General features: G+C 31.7%; 4 protein-coding genes across 11 annotated transcripts; 3 read left to right on the forward strand and 1 right to left on the reverse strand.

Moving 5' to 3' along the window:
* The first annotated feature begins 3,142 nt into the window (after positions 1-3,142).
* Positions 3,143-9,792, forward strand: LOC138186865 (uncharacterized). Its single transcript, XM_069127120.1, has 6 exons — positions 3,143-3,302; positions 6,575-6,803; positions 7,459-7,563; positions 8,029-8,220; positions 8,695-8,931; positions 9,008-9,792. The coding sequence occupies exons 1-6, from the start codon at positions 3,148-3,150 to the stop codon at positions 9,218-9,220; spliced, it is 1,131 nt and encodes a 376-aa protein (XP_068983221.1). The 5' UTR covers positions 3,143-3,147; the 3' UTR covers positions 9,221-9,792.
* Positions 9,793-10,353: 561 nt separating this feature from the next.
* LOC138186575 (luc7-like protein 3) lies at positions 10,354-17,403 on the forward strand. Of its 7 annotated transcripts, none has more exons than XM_069126575.1 (8): positions 10,354-10,891; positions 10,996-11,244; positions 11,325-11,531; positions 11,605-11,766; positions 11,851-12,032; positions 12,112-12,200; positions 12,261-12,347; positions 14,451-14,538. In XM_069126575.1, exons 1-7 carry the CDS (start codon positions 10,787-10,789, stop codon positions 12,332-12,334), a joined length of 1,068 nt encoding a protein of 355 aa, XP_068982676.1. In that variant the 5' UTR covers positions 10,354-10,786; the 3' UTR covers positions 12,335-12,347; positions 14,451-14,538. The 7 variants fall into 7 exon arrangements, 4 of the variants coding, with proteins under 4 accessions (XP_068982676.1, XP_068982675.1, XP_068982673.1 ...); XM_069126574.1 differs by having other exon boundaries at positions 10,355-10,891; positions 12,417-14,538; XR_011174924.1 differs by adding an exon at positions 17,144-17,403 and having other exon boundaries at positions 10,362-10,891; positions 12,261-14,521.
* LOC138186576 (mitochondrial glycine transporter) lies at positions 14,908-18,670 on the reverse strand. Of its 2 annotated transcripts, none has more exons than XM_069126577.1 (7): positions 17,830-18,670; positions 16,399-16,517; positions 16,235-16,319; positions 15,987-16,166; positions 15,636-15,807; positions 15,300-15,559; positions 14,908-15,223 (listed from the first exon to the last, which is right to left on the reverse strand). In XM_069126577.1, the coding sequence occupies exons 1-7, from the start codon at positions 17,881-17,883 to the stop codon at positions 15,197-15,199; spliced, it is 897 nt and encodes a 298-aa protein (XP_068982678.1). In that variant the 5' UTR covers positions 17,884-18,670; the 3' UTR covers positions 14,908-15,196. The 2 variants fall into 2 exon arrangements, with proteins under 2 accessions (XP_068982678.1, XP_068982677.1); XM_069126576.1 differs by lacking the exon at positions 17,830-18,670 and adding an exon at positions 17,096-17,239.
* Positions 17,146-20,918, forward strand: RpS9 (ribosomal protein S9). Its single transcript, XM_069126578.1, has 5 exons — positions 17,146-17,273; positions 19,121-19,260; positions 19,548-19,786; positions 19,977-20,163; positions 20,691-20,918. The coding sequence occupies exons 3-5, from the start codon at positions 19,564-19,566 to the stop codon at positions 20,860-20,862; spliced, it is 582 nt and encodes a 193-aa protein (XP_068982679.1). The 5' UTR covers positions 17,146-17,273; positions 19,121-19,260; positions 19,548-19,563; the 3' UTR covers positions 20,863-20,918.
* Positions 20,919-21,562: the final 644 nt, after the last annotated feature.

Below are 21,562 nucleotides of genomic sequence, written 5' to 3' on the forward strand. Positions count from 1 at the left end.
CACTTTCTCCTGCAGGTCTGACAGCTGGTGAAAGTATTTCTTACGCTTTTATACGGCCGGAACACCCAAATATCTGTTACTCTACCAGTACCACGCCTCCCTATAAATGATAAATTCGTTTTTGCTATTCATTGAAAGATTATGATATAATACAATCGTCATAAACGATATTATATTTACTCATTGAAACCACATTAATCAGAATATTTCAATCAAGATTTAATAAGAAATTTTTACATTACGTATTAATTGTTTAATTATTAATTAATGTTATTTATGTCGATATTCTTTCGACATTTCTGTCATGAAAAAGTGTAGTTAAACTGATAGCAACGTGAAAGTTGAAGATTTGAGATCAAATGTTCGATGATGTACAATGAAAAGGCTAAAGGAGGGATTCACCGAGAACAATGAGGAGTTAATATATTGTTTAGCTATAACGGTGTGCGGTACATTCATATACGAAAAACATTTTATTCTTTAACTTGGCGATCTAAATTCAGTTGCAGTTAGTAGAAACCGGTTTGATATCTGAAAAAAGTCAATTCTCTTTGACGAGGTCAATTTTCTAAGGAACGAACGCACCAGGGTTTGAAGTATACATATATGTAACTGGAAATGAACAGAATTCATTGTTCGATATGTTATCCATGAAGAACAAAGTAGGTACGAAACGTGTAGGTGAAACTTGTTTCAGCCGAAGAGCAGTTTCAAACACTATACTAATTGCTCGATCGAACGAATTATTGCGACACATTTGAACTAGAATTTAAGCAAGAAAAATATCAAAATCTTCGTTAACATGTATACTTTGATGAATTGTGACAAAAATAATGTTCGGATCAAGTCTATGAACGTGAAATGTGCCAAGTATGCACATGCAAGTATACAAGTATAGCTATACCGAAAACTATACACTTCGTTGACAAGAAAAGGAAAAGTTACGGTATGAAGAACAAGGAGAGGCAAAGAAAGTGAATGACGGCCAAATCTTGGAGGGATTTCGTCGATCGCATCAATCGAAAGGAATCACTCCTCGATTTCCGTCAAGTGAAAACAATGACCTTCGATAGGCGTCTCTGCAAGAAAGAAAGTCCACGCGATCCGTTTCCATACGATTTCAATAAATTACATGCTAAGCAGCGCGTTGAATTCAAGGGGGAGAAGCGATTCACGCTGCCGAGGAGTCAAGAAATCGAAGAAAAGAGATCGAAAGTTTCTCAGTGGGCGTGAATTTTGACTTTGTTCTCCCTCCTCTTCGGTTCACCCAGGCGCTTACCGATTGATTGACGTACAATCCAACGATCATGTCAAAATCACCGGCTCCATTTACAAAATCCATATAATTATATAACGTTGACTTTTTAGAACCGTTAAGTTAAAAATTGGTATCTTAGAATGTAATGTACTCGAGAAATTAAACTGAGAAAATAATTGAAAAGCGAATAAGTGCATAAGAAGAAAGGAAAGAATACAAGAACTTTTTATGGATGTGATCAAGATATGGATTCTGCGTGAAAGGCAATTAAATTAAGTACGAATAAACCAACCTACTTTCGACATTTCAGTAACACAGTGTGCAGCTTACGATTTAGGTGAAAAGCAATTAAAGTGTGTATTTGTACGTCATGCATACGAAGAGATACAAAGATGCACGCAAATAGGCCAGTGATACGCAAAAAAGCTCATCATTATTTATCGCAAGTTCTTGTCTCAAATTCTTATACCATTTGCTACTTTAAGATTTTTAAATGACAATAGAAACTTAATAAATGAATATAGAATGGCCTGTCAATGTGCTCCAACAGTTTATAAAATCAAAATATGCAGTTCATTGATGCACATAAAGATTAAAGTCACGTTTATTGAATGCAAATAAAGTTTTAGCAACGGCGTAAAATTTGAGTCGTCGAAATACGGCGACCTACTATCGGAAGAAAATTTTCATGTGGTGCGTGGTAGAAAGCCACTTCACCTGATTTCGTTGGGACCCCATTGCTATTGAAAATACTTTGCGGAAACGACCGGATGTGAATTCTCGTGTCTATAAAAATAAGAAGTATCAAAAGGCCGTAGCTATCGGTGACGTAAGAATTGCATCCAACCGTGCAATCAACCGCTTTTTCTTCAGGTGCTTCGTTAAAATCTCATTAACCATGAAAACACATCCATTGGTATACAAATATTGCCAATAATTATGTTCACCTTTATCTATTCTTTCTTAATTCCACTGATAGCTTTCGACATTCGTGTGAAAAAAACGTAAGGAATTTCACTTAAGAATTTCTGATTTGACGCAGCTCTGTTTCACTTTCTTGAATTACCAGATAGGTATCGTGCAATTTAACTGCAATCGATTTAACTGCAATCGATTACATATCATAGTACAATACCTGCTTCGTTACGTATATACATATAAATTCCACGTTTAACGTAATTAGCTTTCTATTATTTCCGATTCGATTTTTACGATCTATATCCTATATATCATGTAATACAATTTGACATAGTAGAGCACGTTTATAAAGCTTTTCGATGATGAAACATGATCCAAAATTCTACTTCGTACCCTACTTCATTAATTAAGATCTCTATGTATCTCATCCATTTTACAAGATTCATTTTGGGAATGCGTGGGCGAAAGGAACCAATGGATAAAAGAAACTATTTAGCGTTCCGCGAATAAAGCCACGTGAAACAACTTATTAATGCTTGAAATGAAAATGGAAAGTCAAAGAGAAAAGATTTCAGCTTCAAAGTAAGCCAAAGAAATTATTTTACCGTTCGCAGCACATGAAAACTTTTTCACTGTAAACATCCACGCCTTCTTCTACTAATCACAATTTCAGAAGACTACGTTTAATTTAGTTCCAAAGCATCTAAATCTAAGGTAAATTGCATTTATCCATAAATGTCCCATGCTGAACATTACACTTAATTAAATCATTAGGACTGCTTCACTGCATCATCCGATATAATCCGATAAAATAAAGTTAGAGTAATTCACAGTTATACTTTTATACCATTACATCAAATTCATCTTGCTCATTGGATTGATATGGTATTGATCATTTTTCGCTGTTTAAGATCACCGTTTGTGGACCAAAAATTTTGGAGAACACATCGATTTACAATGTACATCGACCAATGTCTCCCACTACCCCAAAGCGAACCCAGATATTACTTGGTGGAGGTAACTTTCAGCGAGACACGCTATATAAGAGAATGAAGAACCGGCCGGCCAAGATAAAGCTCGTGTGTTGTCAATCGTGCTGTTACTCCTCTACCTCCGTCGTTGACAGGTAAGTGGGGTAAAAAGTACGTTTCGAAAAATTTGAGAAGGGGAAGAAGTAAAAAATGTGGGATTAGTGACAAATAATAATAGAACAGTGCAAGTGTTTTCCATTGGAAATCCAATGATCATTTCTCGACTTTTCATCTGTGTATCATTGATGTTCTTCTTTTTCGAACGTGCAAATAATCATTTGGAACGATTAACGATGAATAAATAATCCGGATGATATTTAACAATATTATTGCAATGTGTATTGCAGTAGGTAGGTCTATGGAAATATTATGAAAAATTTTGCGAAATTATCGTCGTTATGCATGGCGGAGCAAAGATTATGGCACGTGCCCTGGAAACGGGAAAGGAAACCGGTTGTGCGAGGGAGATCAGGAACTGCAAGTTAGGAATTTATGAAAGATTTTAGTCGCATTAGTTGATCGATGTGTTATTACATCGAACTATTTTATCAATTATTCTTAATTCGTAGTATCTAGAGTAGGATAGTTCATTTTAAACATTTTTAAGCTTATATAATATCATTTTATTACATTATATAATATTTATTAAAAATAAAATTATTCAAGACTTCTTATAATCTTAAAATTCTGGAGCATAGAATACGGGAATAAAAAGTTGGCACTCTGAAGACCGCAGCTTTGATCTACTTTGAATCAGAAAAAGAATGTCGCCACAAAAATAAAGTCTGCTCCAGATTTCCGTGAGAACACGTCCAAGTTTGACAATTGGCCGACCAGTTACGTATGCTCTCTACTGATTATATTATACTATCGCGTTCCTCTCGTTTGTAGCTGTCCGACAACTATCTCTTTTTTCATTATGCAATTGCTTTCTTTGATATGGTTCGAGAACCCCCCGTGGATCAGCTTCCAGTCTCAAGCATAACTTCGTTGAAAACAAGAAATACTTCTTTTAAAAAATCCTAAAATTAATTTCGACAATAACTTAGATCATTCCCATTTTCTCACATTTATTGCAAATTAGTCACACTTATAAAAGTAAATCAATCTCAATTAATATCTATTAAAAATCATATGATCCATTGTGCTGAATCTACATTTTTAATTCAAAGCAGTCAACCTTGAGAAAGTTTAGCGATTTATTACAGGAGATTTCATTGAATGAAACTAATCGTTGCCATAAATACATCCAAGTAAAAAAGAAACTAAATTCGCACAATTACGTTCCAAGTAATCTCTGAAAATTGCTCTAATTATTAAGATATGTTAATTACGTTTGATCATGTACCAGAATGCAGAGAAAGTTTCTATGATTTTTCTTGATCAACGATATCGGAGAAACTGAAATAGAAACGCAACATGAAAAATTAGTGGTGGCGATCGAATTCCTGACATCAAGTTCTATCGAATCCTCGATCGGTGTCCTTTCCAGTTGCGTACCTTGAACGATATTGTTTCGCGATCTGCATACATACTCTTACATCATAACATAATTTGCAACGCTCTAGACAGATATGTTCCCATTTTTCTCCGGATAGTACCATTTTTACACGCAGACCCTCTCACTTTCACTCGGGACTACCGATCGAACCAAGTTTGCGACTGACTCTTTAACGATCGGCCGGTTCGCGGACTTACGCCTAGTAAAGACAAGATTCTCATTAAGAGCGACATTTTTTCCGTTCCCCGTAGTTGCTACTTATTGACCACTTTGTTTCTTTAAATGGACTGGTCAATCAAGTAAATCACCGCAACGGAATTACGCGATGACCCGGGATCCCATACGAGAAACGGGTTGCGTAAAAGTTGTATTAAGCGAGAAAAAAGCAGGTTACGTTTGATCTTTGTAACAGGCTCAGGAAACCTTTTCCAATACTCGTTTCATTCGGGTTTACCTTCTCAAAAAAAAAAAAATAAAAAATAAAAAGTTTTCACCAGTGATCTATGCAAGTAACTATTTCGCTGATATTATAAAATTTGAAATCACTTATCCGGTTGTATCTGTACTGGATTGCATTTTTAATTCAAGAATAATGAGTATGAAACACATAGCGGTTCAAAACTTTGGTATTGTAAATGCTTTCCTGTAAAATAGTCTATTTTATAAGAAATAGGGTATTTGTAAGAAGTAAGAGTAGAGGGATATTTATTACAATTTTTATTTCTCAATTACAATTTATTTGATATGTTAAATATAAAGATCGCTTTGATTTCTCAATTTATCAATCTCCGTGATATCTTTTCGCATCTATCACATCTGTACAAGCGATTTCTCTTAACAACTGACAGATTATTACCACTGAGATGTCGGAAGATTCACTCTCGTAAGTCGAGCCTTTCAAATTTATCGAAAGCCCCGGATCTCTCGCGATACATCGTCATCACCGTTACGAATGAGATGTTTCCAACGAATCGTGAAACCACTATCCGTGTTTTACGCACTTAGAAAGTAAGGTGCTTTCCACGACCATTATCGGTAGAAGTGTAAACGGATGTATTTCTTTCAAGACAAACAATAGGCTGTCAAAAAATCGATAAGTTTAATGAACTCTTCTTACGTTTGATAAATACGATAAATATTGATAATTTCGTTAAAGTATATTTATGTAGAAAGTAACTAGTTTCGTTTCCTTTGAACAAGTATACTTATACGTTTATATGTATGTAAGTAAGTGTATTTATCGATTAGGTTATTTTACTGCATTTCTCGCGAATATTTTAGGTCATCGACATGCATGATTTCAGTACATTTACAGACGGTCAGCTGCGAATGAATCTGCTAAAAAGTTAACAGATATGTACCACTTTTCTAACCAATGATTTATGTTCCTATCTCTCCTTCAATCATTTTTCATTTCTAATACTTCCATACCTGCGGGTGAAATTGTAATGATATATTTGATTATTAAACACTGGAAGATCACCGCTACTAACGTCGTTATTAATCAATTCAAATGTAAAAAGAATTACGTAAAAGATGTTGAAAAATAATCAGTCGCACGCGATGCGATTACAAGGTAATAAATGAGATCGATTAATTTATAAATGATGATAATAATTTCGTGCGAGATGAACATCAGCTTTACGTAAATCTAATGAAATATCGCTGCTTTTCACTTCGGCTCGGCTATGACGCTTTATGGAGGGCATCAAGAACCAAGGTCGCTTTCCCTTGCATATGTCCGCAGCAAATGGGATAAATTTTCTCTCTGTACTACATATCGAAAAATATATCACACGCGTCATCCTGAAGAGTGAAAAATTGACGTGGTTCATTTAACGGAACTCTCACGATTTCCATTTGTAGAATGTATTGGCTGTGTCTAGCGGCATTAGCTGCAACTGCAGCAGCGCAGGGATCTTACGATCTAGAACCAAGAGTGTCTTATCCCGGCAAATCATCCAGTTTAGGGCCACTCTATTCGTCTGGCCTTAGTGCTGGTCAAGGTTTCCGCGATAACAGCTACGAGGATAACATTGTAACACCTACTCCTTCTCCGACGCCTGCCTTCAGAAATCCCAGCAGTCAACCACCTGTAAGCAATAAAATTATAATTTATTCGCGATACATTAGGTTTTGTACATATGAAAATTACAGGAGAAAAATATTATAAGTACAAATTAGCTCTTACAAGAAATATGACTTGTGTCTTTCCCCTTCATATCTTCTATAATCTTCATAATGAATCTTCATATGAAACGAGGACATGTAGAAATTTGAGAATTCTGTTATGAATTATCAAACTTTTAAAGATACCAATCCTGAAGATAAAGAACTGCGATGACTATTCCGAAATAATAATTTTTTTTGGGGGGGAGAGAAACTAGATATTCCTGATGTTATGACAATGATTGTTACTTTTATTTAATTACAAACATGACAACAATTAGTTACTTTATACGTTTTATTAGTTACTTATAAAATTAAAATTATTACTTGCAACGAAAACAGTTACGTTATATAATATTGCGCCTGTCGCTACATGTTGCGTAATAACTTACGTAAAAATAAGTTACTTTCAATTGCTTAACGTATTGACTTGCGTACCTTTATATATTACCATGCATAACCGCGTAAAAAGAACGCATACTTTCATGAATGATCTCAGAAGCACAAGATGAGTTTGATTGCTCTTCATTCATGAATATAAATACAGGTACTTTTTATTTGTGAGCATTATTCTTTTATAGCTATACCGTAAACCATCGGGCCCACCTCTCGATCAGACAGCTATCAGAGTGAGTGGACCACCACGTGGTGGTATTCTTCGTGGTGGACAACCACAAAATGTTCGGGTAATTATATTTCTTTAATATCCATTCAAAGCAAATTATACAGTTGTCATTTAAAAAATTTTGGGGAATATCAATGTACAGGTGAAACTGTTACGCTTTTGTATCTCACAATAAGTGAAAGTAGTCTAAGAAATTCTTGCATCCATTGTTTGCAGTTCCACTCAATAAGCTTATGTAATAGTCAGTCATTAAGATGAAAAGAAAAAAATGTTCTTGAAGAAGTAAAGCATTTTTGTTTTGTCTGTGATTTCCAATAATTACGTATTTCGTTGCCATCCCAGAACGACTATTGAAATTAAGTAATAATTTTGTAGTAAATCATTGAGCTAATTTTAAGAAAGATCTTAACTACTATCTTTCAAAGAATACAACAGAGAAATGAAATGTCTTACATAAATGGTTTAGTAGCTACTTTGCTCGCATTAAAACATGTATAATGCTTCAAATTGTATTCTAAACTTAAAGGAAGCTGAAGAATTGGAAGAGAAAGAAGAGCCCGATCGTTTGACTCTTCTTTTACCACAAAGTAAATTCGATTGTGTGAACAAGCAAACGGGCTATTATGCCGATGAAGATCTTAATTGCGAAGTCTTCCACTATTGTCAAGACAACGCAAAACACTCTTGGATCTGCCCCGAAGGATTTACATTCCATCAGGTAATTTTCAGCAGACACAATCTTTAAATAGATCTACTCTCCGCATTCAACGCAAGAATGCGAGACACTTTCCACACCTGTTCTATTCCGTAATTACACGAATAGTGACCTTTTATGCGTAATCTGAGCTGCTGCAAGTGAAAACGTTGACGAATATAAAATTCCCGTGATCGTGCAAACAGCCAAGTTTGAATATCACTGATAAGCAAATTTCACTTCTCTCATGCTTTGGCGCGCGTTTTCACCATACCTCTTCCGGTTTTCTGTACCCGGACAAGCAGGTGGGTAAGGCCAATCATAAATCGCACATTCAATCGCCCGATACCAGTGCGCCGTTATGCGTTTCCGGGATAATCTACTCGCGTTCCTTCTCTCGATAGCAGAGATGCAAATAAAAATGTTCGCGGCGTTAACTATCCCACGAAACTCCTTTCTCTCCTTAAACCTCGAGATAGTTACAGATCTCTATTACAGGTTCATCTAATTTGCATGCCTCCGAGTGGAGACATCAATTGCAAAAAGAGTTCGCAGTACCATTTCGTCAACGAGTACCTTTACAAACCATTGAACTTGGCTGAAGCTGAGAACAAACCTAACGTAACCTTGAGATACAGCGAAAGATACTTCCCGACAGACATTCACCCGGACGAGCGCGAGGCTGGTGACTATCAGATTACTCCTTCTGCACCTATTCGCCGTCCTACTCCACCTGTAAGATTTTATTTACATGCTACTACCTTGAAATGTAAAGTAAAAGGAGATAAAAATGTGAGATATGTATCTATAGGTGTATGCGAGTCCCCAACCTACGTTGAATAGTATTCCACCGTCAGCACGTCCACAACCAACGGGTCTTCCTCAATTTCGTTTACCCGTGAACCAAGTTTTCCGCAGTCCCGAGGAAGTGAACATTCCTCTTCAACATAGACGCCCGCAACCTCAACACCAGCCTGTGAGAAGATTCCCTCAAGTACGACCCGATGACGAAGAGTACGAATAAATTCAATCGGCATTCCTTTGATAATTATCATCCATCGTCGCAATCATCGTCACATTTTTGTCGTTAATTATATCACATCTGGTGTCATCATACATCTTTCGTTGAAATTACAAAGAAAAGATAAAAGCACACTCTGGAGTAATTATTATATTTATTCGAATAAAGTATAGTTATAGTTCTATGAATTAATTGTATAATATATAAATCGTTTCTAGCATTTCGTACTCTTACTCTGTAGAAATCTGACAATTATTTTTAGATTGAGAACGATTGATATCCGGAGTTATAATTGGTATGCTGAATTAGATATGAAATTATATTTATGGATATTGCAAATATGGTATATTCAACATTAGTTTATCAGTGATAATCAATAAATTATTATTACGTTATCTTTAATAACACTTGTTACTTTAGAATGCTGCTATTATGAATATTTTTGAAATGCGTGCTGAGAATCCCAAAAACAAGAAAGCAAAATTTATATAAGACGCGCTTAAGGTTATGTGCGCGGAGAAATAGTCAACTGTCTGTTTAAACGAGTTATGTATGGTATAAAATATATAGAAAAATTAAGTCATGCATATGTATCAGATATAATTGAATAATGAAATTATTTTTTATTCTTATAAAGAAAATGACAATAAACTTAGATGTATATATATATATATATATATATATATATATTATGTATTATTATATATACATATATTACATTATATATATATACAGGGTGGTAGCTAACTGGTGGTACAAGCGGAAAGGGGGTGATTCTACGCGAAAAAAGGAGTCGAAAATATAGAATAAAAATTTTTCATTTGAGGCTTTGTTTTCGAGAAAATCGACTTTGAATTTTCGCTCGGTACGCGTGCCGTACGTTATAACGAATTTCACTGTAGATCGTTGTCTCGATGAAAAAATTAAAAAAAAAAATTTTTTTTTTAATTTTTATTCTATATTTTCGACTTCTTTTTTCGCGTAGAATCACCCCCTTTCCGCTTGTACCACCAGTTACCAACCACCCTCTATATATACTGTTAAAAAGAGACATTAATGTTTCATATTATATCAAGTAGTAATGAAGATTATCAAAACGTCATAGCGCAACTCGTTGCGCTTTACTATATAGAGTTTCTTTTTTAATTTTTCAGGATACTTGCATTAAATAAATAAAGAACAAACAGCTGAAAGAAATATAAAACAAGTTAGGATTTGTTTAATATACATTGTTTATTGAATTGAACGAGTGGAAATTTGGATTTTCTCTTGTTCGCTTTCACATATGTATATACTTTCTATAAGTTTCGCCATATTGTTTGCTACACTACCGCCTTCTAAAGTAAAAAGGAGTTCGGGGTTAGAATCAAAGTATTAACACTTCGTTTGATTCACTTAATGTCCCTGTGTGTTTTTCTTGTTCAAGTGACTTTACACAGTTCCATCATTTATTAAATCCTACTCATAAAGCGCGAACAAACTACGTAGGTTTCATAGTGTTTACATAAAAATTATCGGTGCATTTTCGTGTACCATTAATAACCGACATTCAATCAAGAATTTTGGAACATGGCTGCTGCTGCTGCTGCTGCTCTGCTCGACGAGCTTATGGGAAGAAATAGAAATGTTCTTCCCAATGAAAAACCCAAAGAACTTAATTGGGAAGATCCTGAGGTAAGCACTCGAAAATGTTGATATTCCGACATAGTTATTTGAAAAGTTGGAGTTTTGAAGTATTGATATTTCGTCATAATTTTCATTCTTATTTTTCATTACAGTTTTGTAAATTGTATTTAGTTAAATTTTGCCCTCATGATTTATTCGTTAATACGAGAGCTGATTTGGGTGCGTGTTCTCGAGTGCATGATGACGAAGCTAGAGAATTATTTGAAAAAGCTCCCTACTCGTATCGAAAACAACAATACGAGGATGAATTTATTAGATTTTGTCAAAGCATGTTGAATGAAGTTGAAAGAAAAATAATAAAGGGCAAACAACGATTAGCCCTTATTGGAAGAACAGAAGCGGTAAATTAATTTTAAAGATTCATTTTGTAGAGTGCCCTGTGTTTGTAATGATAAAAATCTATGAATTGTTATTTATTTAGCCTACCTTGACACCAGCACAAACTCAAAGAAATGAAGAACAAATTGCACTTTTAACTGAAAAAATCAATAAACTAGTAGAAGAAGCAGAGCAAAGCGGAATACAAGGCAATGTGGAACAGGCTCAAGGCCTAATGAGACTATGCGATCAATTAAAAGAAGAACGAGAAACGTTAAGAAAGTCTAATGATAATAGTCATTACAATCAGGTAAATATTATAATACATTGTATAAAGTATCATAATAAAGAACAGTAAAAGCTGAAAATTTCGTTTATCTTAGACTGCTGAATTAGCTGCTGCACAAGAAAAACAGATGGAGGTGTGTGATGTATGTGGTGCATTTCTTATTGTTGGTGATGCTCAACAACGAATTGATGATCACCTAATGGGTAAACAACATGTTGGCTATGCTAGGTTAAAGAGCGCTCTTCAAGAAATTATGGTAACTCATAACTTTTAAGAAATATATTTTGTATACATTCTCTGATAGCTTGAAATGATAATTACTATAAAAATAACTTTGTAGAGTAAACGTGAAAAAGCCAGAGATGAAAAGGAGCAAAGGAGGGAAGAGGATAGAAAACAAAGAGCACGTGCAAATGAAGAACTTGATAGGCGAAGAAGAGATGATAGGGATAGGGATAGAGAAAGAGATAAACGTCGTAGGCGTGATGATGATAAAGGCAGACATGACTCAAGCAGTCACAGGTATCATAGCTACTCACATATTAATTTATTACATTAAATTATTAAGGTATGATAATTTCATATTGCTAATTATGTGCAGAAATTCAGGACACAGAAGTAGAAGCAGATCAAGAGACAAACATGACAGACATCGAGATGATGATCACCGACGTCATGCTCGAGATAAAGGTAAATAAATAATGCACCATTGCAAAATTTGAACTATTCAAAAATCCATTTAACTTTCAGGAAGTCGTGATCATCGAAGCTCGAGTCATCACAACCGGCGTCGCCATCGATCTAGAAGTCGAAGTCACAAGTAACTACTCTTGATTGGTTAGTGAGTGAGAAGTAAGCCAGGTATGCACTAAACAATATATCATACTCGTCTCAATTACTGTACAGGTTCTTTACCAGGTGAGTTTCATTAGATGCACATAATATATACATGATAATTATCTGTAATTTTGAAGAATGGCATAGTCACAGCGAGCCAGTCTCTGGTCCTGCCTATTAATCGGAGAAACACTTGTACTAAATTTCATATGGACCTGTTTGTACAGCGTTTAATTTTCAAAGTGACGAGCTCGCTCTATGTAACATATTACTGAAAAACGGTGCATCGAGGTAATGTCGAGCAAGGAATAGTAAAAGTTGTTCCCATATGAAAGGTATTTTTATCATGTAGTACTATAGATATTGTCTACAGAGCAAGATAGGAGAAGGTATACCTATGCTTGCTTTGATCGGTATAATGTCTTCATAGGGTAAATCAATTATATAACTTCAACGACTGCATAGCTTTTTTGTCGAAAAGAAATTAGTGGTTTAGTGGAGGAAACAGTGCCTACTTCCGTAGACCTGCCACAACAGTGCCCTGTGTGACTGTGACTATACAATCCTAGCTTCTACTACGCATTTCTGAGGTATTTATATCGGAATGATAATACCAAACATGTCCTTTTATTAGGAAAATTAGACGTTTTCAAAATGGTGATCTTTATTTTGGAGCAATATTTGAGTGCTTAAAGTTATGATAACAAACTCCTGCTCTTACTTTCCTTATTCCCTGATTGTAATTTATTGGAGCATATTCAATTTGAAATCAAACAATTATTAATTAGTCAGGGAAAATTTCTGCTATGTACCCAAAGGAACAAGTTTAATCATTATGTTTAAGATAATAAAGCCATAATTTTTTTAAATAATAAAAGATTCATATGTATAGTCCAAAAATATAAAATACGCATATTTAACAGCCATGTGGCTATAATTGATTAATCGATAAATAAGTCCAGATTATAACTTGGTATATAGTTGTATCGTCGTCTTTTGAACTCTACTTGTAAAAGTTCGAGAAACATGTATCATATATGATGCATATTCTTCCCTTTGCATGCATTTTTTTCTCCATTATTTTTAGTTCTGAGAGACAGGACATGGCGAAGCTCAGTCAAATTTTCTTAGCAGAAAGTCGTAATTCTTATAGTATCACGGTACAGCGATTTGAAGGTTGATGACAGGTCATGTGGAATGTATCTTATGGTGCTCCGAGGACATCCCCTTTAATCATATCTTGTCTTATTCTTTTATCGTGTCCTTCATTTCGGCTTATAGAAAACTCATACTTTGTGCGCGTACTACATTTGTGTAATTCATATGTAATTCATATTGACTCATGATAAATCATTCACAAATTTAATAATATACTTCCTGGACCACATAGATTTAAAAAAAAAAAAAGATAGAAAGAAAGAAAGAGAAATGGAAGAAACAGAGTATTAAAATAATGGCTCTAAATAAAGGATCGTCTTGTATTGTTACATTGGGATGAAAGGAGTCTTACATGATAAAAGATCCCAATTGTTTCTAATTAAAATTTGTTATCCATCATGATAGGTTTTCATTCCACTCTCATTTCATTTTTATATTGTCATACATCTGATAAATAATTTTATATTGAAGGAAAATTACTAAAAATAAATTTATTAAAACATTATTTCAGCACAGACCTACTCACATGAAAAAGGAGTAAATTTATTAAATAGTATTAAATTTTTATATTAATAAGTATCTTCTAAAAAGGTTAATAACATTTGTTATGTAACTTTTGTAATCATAATTAATGTCACTTTTTCGTCTATAAGTTTATTAATACATTAATTATTTTTATTTAAATTTTGTATAATGTATTTAAAAACTTATTCTGTTTATTTCCAATGTCACAAGCAAAGATGATCAGTTTTAATTATGTAATCTGCTTCCTCACACATGTAGCCGACAGAAGTATGATAATTTTTTAAATGTCATGTATTAGGACAAGGTTAACAAATAATATATAAATACGTTATCCTGTGCTATTTGGTAACGACCAAAATTAATATGAGAGAAAAAGATAATAGGATCATAATTTCTAAAAGCTGTGTTGTCTATTTTCAGACAGAAGACATGCCATGGGAATATAACCATTACAACAGGCTCACTTGCACACTGCTTAATATAATATTAAGGTAAAGATTTTGAATAATCTAAAAATTCCAATCATGAATTTTATACACTTGCGTTTAAGTTGATATTTGTCGCGTCGCGTACTCTTCAAGCTAATTACGAAAAATCAAAATTCTAAAAATTTAGTATCTAATATTGTCAACATTATAATTTAAAAATTAAAAACAGATTTATTAGTAATCTATTCGTATCTGATGCAAATGTTACTTTAGGCTACATATAAAAAAAGATATGAAGGTAAATTGTCTATAATTTACATTGTAATACTTTTAAGATTGTTAATTAAATTTAATAAAACAGTACTACAATGAAAGTATCAGGTTATTTTGGAAAACATGCAAACATTAAAATAGGCAGGAATATAAGCAAAGTAACAGACACTGTATAATTTTTAACATTAAATTATAAAATTTATTAAATAAAAATATATACAGGAATAACACATTATTGAGCGATAGGATATTCTACCTGAATACTGTACATAGTAGTGATATTTGCTATAATACAATTGTCCGTTAGAATCAAATTATCTTTGTACAAAACTAAAATACTGTATATCAAGTGTAAATATTTGTATTGGCTAAATGACTTTGGTTCCATCATGCGTAAATTATTGACTTTCTTTAAATTTGATGTCAACAAACACCAAAAAATTATATTATTAAATAGAAACAATTTTATTTAAGCCCTATAAATTTTGTAACCTAAAAATAATATATTATTTAATTCGTATGATTTGTCTTGATAATAAAAAAGTGAAAGATTTAAAAATTTTGCTACCTCTTCGTATACGGTCCAAGCCATTGCAGTCACTAATGTCCTTCTCAACATTCGTGGAACAATGCCTTTAAAATATCCTAATACACCATATCTTTTATAAATCCTAAAAGCTGCATTACGAACGTCTTTAAATTCATTGGGATATAATTGCATTTTTGTCTTGATTACATCGGCAGGTTGTGTTACAATGGAAGCAAATATTCCTGCTAGTATTCCACAACTAAAATGAATCGGAGCTGACGATTTGGCGTAGGGCAAATCTAAAAAGAAATATTAAAAAGATATAATCATATCGTGGATAAATTAGTTTCTAATTTTATTTTGATAAAAATTTACCTGCTTCCGTAAAAATACTTTTTAATTGAGTATAAAACGTGAGATAAATGCCACTATAAGGAGCATCTCTTAATAACGTTGGTATTAACCCTCTTGAAAGACCTCTTACTCCTTCCTGCTTGTAAATTAATCTTAATGCTTCTGCTACGCTATTATATTTATAAACTTCACTCTATGAAAACAATATCAATATTAAATTTTATGATTTCATGTAACCGGTATTAACTGAAATATTCTAGATTATTAATATCAATATTTTTATGTCTAATCATTAAATGTTACTTTCTGCATATTTTTCTTCCTATAGTGTATATATTAAAATATAAATATATTTGTAATAATTACACCTACTTCAAAACGTGTTTTTACTACTGTTATTGGAATTAATAAAACTCCAGACATAGACCTTGCAGTAATACCTAATAACAAAGCTTCTGTAGATGTGAGTGGATCTTTTAGATGCAATGTGTGCTTTAACCAATGTAATGTTGAAAAATACAATCCAACACCAGGTACAACTCTAGTAATGGTCTGAAAATTTTGTTTAATCAGTAACATTTCTTAAGTTTGTTAAATCTAATAATTGCAAAAATTCTTACTGGAGTCATACCCTTCCAGAGTCCAAACACATTTTCATTTTTGATTATATGAATTACTATGCCTAAAGTACCACTTTTTGGAGTACTAGTACAAGAATAAGCAAATTAAATAATTTTGTATAAATTAATTTAAAAAATGAAACATTATATTATTTTGCACTTACTCAAGATGCATATTCACTTTGCTTTGGAGTCTGGTTTTAACAAGATCCAATGGTTGAAATAAAATAGTTGAAAATGTACCAGATAGTGATCCCACAAGAAAAGACTTCAAAACAGGATACTAAAAGAGATATATATAAAAATTTTAATTTTGAAAATGCATTGGAATAAATGATATATTTCTAATTAAATATTTGAGATACTGTGCAAATCTATCTCTATTTATATAATTTAGAAAAATTATATTGAAGATGTGATACAATAGAGTAGTAGATATTAATACATCTCATATGATAACTGTGATTGTAATACACATATGACCTGTTATCTTGCATGAGTTTACTCACATGAGTTATAAACTTCTTTTAAAAGGTCTATATAATTATTATCTATACATACATTACAAGATGATCTCTTTTCACTCTTTTTTTTAATATTTCTTAATTATTTTTTTAATTGTAAACTATATCTAAAAATAATATGCTGCAGTCTAGATCTGTAGACTATGAAAAGATACTTCCTATAAAAAGAATTTATAATATTCAATTCACACAATGTTTGGTACAGACATAACATTTCTAAATGATGATTAATACATGGCCTGCTTTTATGTCTTACTAAATATTAAAATTTTATTTTGAATATCTTTGAATATTATCAAAATTATAAATCTATTTTTTATAATTGTATAACAGTTACATTTTTATGATAGTCGTAGAATAGATAATTTTTTATTTTCTTTTTCAGCTTATACTTGTAAATTTGGGACATCAAACTCGCAAATTCATAATGCAAATGAACACATGAGATACTAAATGGTGGATACTGCTCCACATAAATCATCTCCCATCCAGTACACCTCTTTTTCTAATTAGAGGTATTTTTTATTCAAATATATTAGTACTTTCTTTTTTTATTCAATGTATAGAATAATCTTTATCAAAAAAGGTATAATATATAATATAATATATTTAATAATTAAATAAATAAATTTTATTTAATATATATTTAAACACTAATCATTCCAATATTTTTTTATCTAATTTTATTAAAAAATAACTGTTCATATCGACAAACAAAGAAGATACTAAATAAAATTTTTTAAACCCAACAGTAGCTTCAAGTATAACAACGTTTTCCCTTATCAGTTTTTGGGATTTTTATCACTACAGTCAATAAAAATTTTATTAAATAAATTTCTTAGAAATTATTTAAAAAAGAAGTTATTGTAAAATGATAAGATTCCAATACTTACAGTTCCAAAAGCTTCCATGATATAAAATCTATTAGAAGTTTAAAAATGAAAAGATTTTAAATTGCAATAAAGTGAACTAGTTCTTGATATCAGACAAAACTGAACAAAAATGTTTTCTTAATGCTTCCTTTACTGTTACAAAGATACTGAGCATGTTGAAAACGTGATTCTTACTTACATCTTCTTTTATCTTTGTCTCACCATGTTCTGGGTCAATAGAATAACCCTGCATATCGACGCATGCTCCAGCAAAAAAATCCAAGAATATCAAACTAAAACGTGATTTAAACGTGACTTAATATGAAACGTGACTTATTTCAGTATGTATTTAATCTGAAGATATAAGAATTACAAAATATGTTATTTGTTATATACATTGATTTTAGTATCATATGATTTCACACTCTTTACATAAGAAAAACTATTTAATTATTTTTATGAAATTTCAAAATAATTTAAAAAAGAATAATGATAAAAAGATAAAAAGAATGATTTAAAAATATATACTCTAGTGCAATGACTTTACAAAATTAAGACGACTATTTTAAATAATTTATTGTTCATGTACCATAATATTTCATGATAAAAATAGTGACATATGTATGTATTTGCAGCTGATTAAAGAATTTATAAGCATTAAGTAAAGTTAAGATTTAGGCATAAAAAAAGAATTTATTTAGGTTAGAATTAAAAAATTTGGAGATGAAACACTGATATTTTATAAAATTAAATAGAGCACTTAATTTTATTCATTTTAAAAATATACCGTACATTTATCGTTACTATATACTGTAAATATAATTATATCATTACTACTGAATGTACTTCGTAATAACTGCACATTTGAAAACAGATAGGTCAGCAGTAATGTACAATATAAAGTTCTATAAAATTATCGCGAAACCGATAAAAAATTCATCCTTATCAAAGGACTTATTATTTTGAAATAAATTTGTTTGCGATATTGTCGTGGATTTGTTCGTAATTGCATGTGGTCAATGACGTATGTATTGTTTGTTTTAAACTTACATTTCACAACTAAAAAGTAACGAAAACAGTTCATTGATAAATATTTTGTAAGATGTATGTCTCAGATCTACAAGATATATTTATCGATATAATAGCGTACAAAAAAATACATGGGATACATGTTTATCATGTTAAACATTGAGACATGTTATGCAAATATAATTAATATATCAAATTTATTATATGAAAAAAACTATCAAATTATAATTAAAAAATATTTAAAAATATTCAGCATTAAAGCGTATTTTTTATTAATACTTTTATTTAAATAAAAATTAATCTTTCTAAAATGAACAAAGTATTTTTTATTCTAAATATGACAGTATGAATAATATAGGCTGGTGTATTAGTATTAGAATTATAAATTCTTTTAATTTATATTAAATCTTATAATAGTACATACAATATTATTATGTATTGTATAATAAAATATTTCTTAGAAAGCCCGCTACTTGAAACGAACTGGATTTCCTGTTTGTGCGCTGTGTTCGCTTCAGAATTATAATTTGCAGTAGGATGTCGGCCATTTCTACTTCGTATACAGCGTGGTGTGGTCGTTATTCTTAAGCAGTCGAGTAAGGTATGCTATTTACTTAAAAGTCATTTAAAATTTAATTTAATTCAGTAATAATAACAATTTCTAATATTATCAATATCTAATGTATTTTAAACTATATTAGGTTGAGTTTAAATATCTCTTCGAATTGATTGTTTCTTAACGTTCTTTACACACGTGGTTCGAATAAATTTTATTTTCGTTATCTTATATAGAAGCATAATTTTACAATATTACAATAAATTTATCCATTTAAATATTATATATATTTATGAAATAAAAGAAAATATTGTTTATTAAATATATATTAGGTAACGACTATACAAAATGGTTAACGGACGGATACCCTCAGTTTTTTCAAAAACTTATGTTACTCCAAGGAGACCTTATGAGAAGGCTCGTTTAGATCAAGAATTACGAATTATTGGTGAATATGGTCTTCGTAACAAGCGTGAAGTCTGGAGAGTTAAATACACACTAGCAAATATTCGAAAAGCTGCTCGTGAGCTTCTTACTTTGGAAGAAAAGGATCCTAAACGTTTGTTCGAAGGTATTACATAAATTCTTACTAATATCTTTCATTCAATAAACTTTTTACTAGATTTATATGATGAATTACTTTCTGACACCTCTTGTCTGATCATTTTGATGTTATTTCTTTATTTCTACTGACGAAATCATGCATTTAATGTTTTCTTTGTATACTTTAATTTTTATTTATTAAAGTACGTAATTATCAGGAAATGCTCTTTTGCGTCGCTTGGTAAGAATTGGAGTGCTGGATGAAAGCCGTATGAAACTTGATTATGTTCTTGGCTTGAAAATCGAAGATTTCTTAGAAAGACGACTTCAAACTCAAGTATTCAAATTGGGACTTGCTAAATCTATTCATCATGCCCGTGTGCTTATTCGTCAACGTCATATTAGGTAAATTTCATTAAATAGAATACTTCATATGCCTTAAAAAATGGGCAAGAAATATCTGATTATACACAGATTGTTTCTAATCTTTAAGGCAATAGTAAATTCCAGATTAATCACCAAATAAGGAGTAAATACTTGTTTGGTTTCATAGCTGGAGACAATTTTTAGTTTCCTCTAAGAATGAAACGTGAGAGTAATAGTCTTTTGGCTACTGCAGGTATTCAAACATTCCTGATTGTCCAATGAAAACAATAGAAAAAATGTGATTTTAAATATTGGCTGGGTAGCTATGATACTCAAGAACATGCAGCACTGTGTATTAATATTTTCTTTCAGGCAGGCCACTTGAGTGTTAGGAAACTGGCACTTAACGTCTGTCGCGTACTTACGGATACGTATTCGCGTTAAAAATATATAATTGGTATATTCTTTATATGTTAAATAGAGTCATAAATTAATATCTTAAAGTGTTAAAGATACAAATTATTGGGAAGTAGAAATACGAAACATAACATGTATTCCTATTCCAGAGTGCGTAAACAAGTGGTGAACATTCCATCTTTCATTGTGAGATTGGATTCACAGAAGCACATTGACTTCTCACTAAAATCTCCATTTGGTGGTGGTAGACCTGGTCGTGTCAAGAGGAAGAACTTGCGTAAGGGAAGCGGAGGAGCTGCTCCAGAGGAAGAAGAAGATTAAATCATTTGTTTTGTAATACTTTTATTTAATAAAAGTATGCCTTAAATGTTCAATAATTTCTTAAGTTCTGATTTTTATTTAAGTTCCTACTTTTTTGAATAATATAAGCTTAGTGTTTAAAAGAACAATATTATCGGCAGAAAATTGTAAGATATTAATAGAAAAATACAGAATTAGCAGGGAAATTATTAAATTCCTTCATAATATGGATGAAGAAATAACTTTATGTATTAATATCGTCTAATATATCATTTCAACAATGAAAATCAGCTAAATATTCATGTTTTGTTAATTTACAATTAGTACATTTCTATAATTTTATTAATGGACTAAACCATGTACATGTATAATTTTTATCCTATGACTACAGAAATGAATAATCTTATATCAAGTTTAATTGAAGGAAAAATATTTCATTTATTTTCATTTAAACTTATTTTTAAATAAACATATTGAAATGAAATAATCCCGCAAAAAATGTTAGTTTTCAATGTATGCTGCGAGGAAAAAATAAGTTGAATCTGAAATAAGACAAGTCCTTGATTAAGAATTTTCATTAGAATAGGTTGGAGGATAGCGCCGCATAGGAACAGTGCTGGCAATATGACCCGTTGAAATTTGAAACCAGTTGAAACGTACGGAGTCGCGACAGTACCACCTTGAACCAATGATCGCGTAATATCGAAGAATTTTTCGAAGT

This window comes from Bombus flavifrons, chromosome 14 (genome assembly GCF_040668555.2).
Source record: "Bombus flavifrons isolate JBK064 chromosome 14, iyBomFlav1_principal, whole genome shotgun sequence".
In the NCBI taxonomy this organism is placed as follows: Eukaryota; Metazoa; Arthropoda; class Insecta; order Hymenoptera; family Apidae; genus Bombus; species Bombus flavifrons.

Excerpts from the sequence above, each read along its gene's own strand:
- LOC138186865 (XM_069127120.1), top strand. The coding sequence starts at position 3,148 with ATGTCTCCCACTACCCCAAAGCGAACCCAGATATTACTTGGTGGAGGT. Across the intron at positions 8,221-8,694 it reads AAGGATTTACATTCCATCAG|GTTCATCTAATTTGCATGCC; the intron begins GTAATTTTCAGC and ends TCTCTATTACAG. Across the intron at positions 8,932-9,007 it reads TTCGCCGTCCTACTCCACCT|GTGTATGCGAGTCCCCAACC; the intron begins GTAAGATTTTAT and ends ATGTATCTATAG.
- LOC138186575 (XM_069126575.1), top strand. The coding sequence starts at position 10,787 with ATGGCTGCTGCTGCTGCTGCTGCTCTGCTCGACGAGCTTATGGGAAGA. Across the intron at positions 11,767-11,850 it reads GCGCTCTTCAAGAAATTATG|AGTAAACGTGAAAAAGCCAG; the intron begins GTAACTCATAAC and ends ATAACTTTGTAG. Across the intron at positions 12,033-12,111 it reads CATGACTCAAGCAGTCACAG|AAATTCAGGACACAGAAGTA; the intron begins GTATCATAGCTA and ends AATTATGTGCAG.
- LOC138186576 (XM_069126576.1), bottom strand. The coding sequence starts at position 17,239 with ATGATTTATGTGGAGCAGTATCCACCATTTAGTATCTCATGTGTTCAT. Across the intron at positions 15,808-15,986 it reads TAGTAAAAACACGTTTTGAA|AGTGAAGTTTATAAATATAA; the intron begins GTAGGTGTAATT and ends TTGTTTTCATAG. Across the intron at positions 15,224-15,299 it reads CTTGGACCGTATACGAAGAG|GTTACAAAATTTATAGGGCT; the intron begins GTAGCAAAATTT and ends TATTATTTTTAG.
- RpS9 (XM_069126578.1), top strand. The coding sequence starts at position 19,564 with ATGGTTAACGGACGGATACCCTCAGTTTTTTCAAAAACTTATGTTACT. Across the intron at positions 19,787-19,976 it reads TCCTAAACGTTTGTTCGAAG|GAAATGCTCTTTTGCGTCGC; the intron begins GTATTACATAAA and ends CGTAATTATCAG. Across the intron at positions 20,164-20,690 it reads ATTCGTCAACGTCATATTAG|AGTGCGTAAACAAGTGGTGA; the intron begins GTAAATTTCATT and ends TTCCTATTCCAG.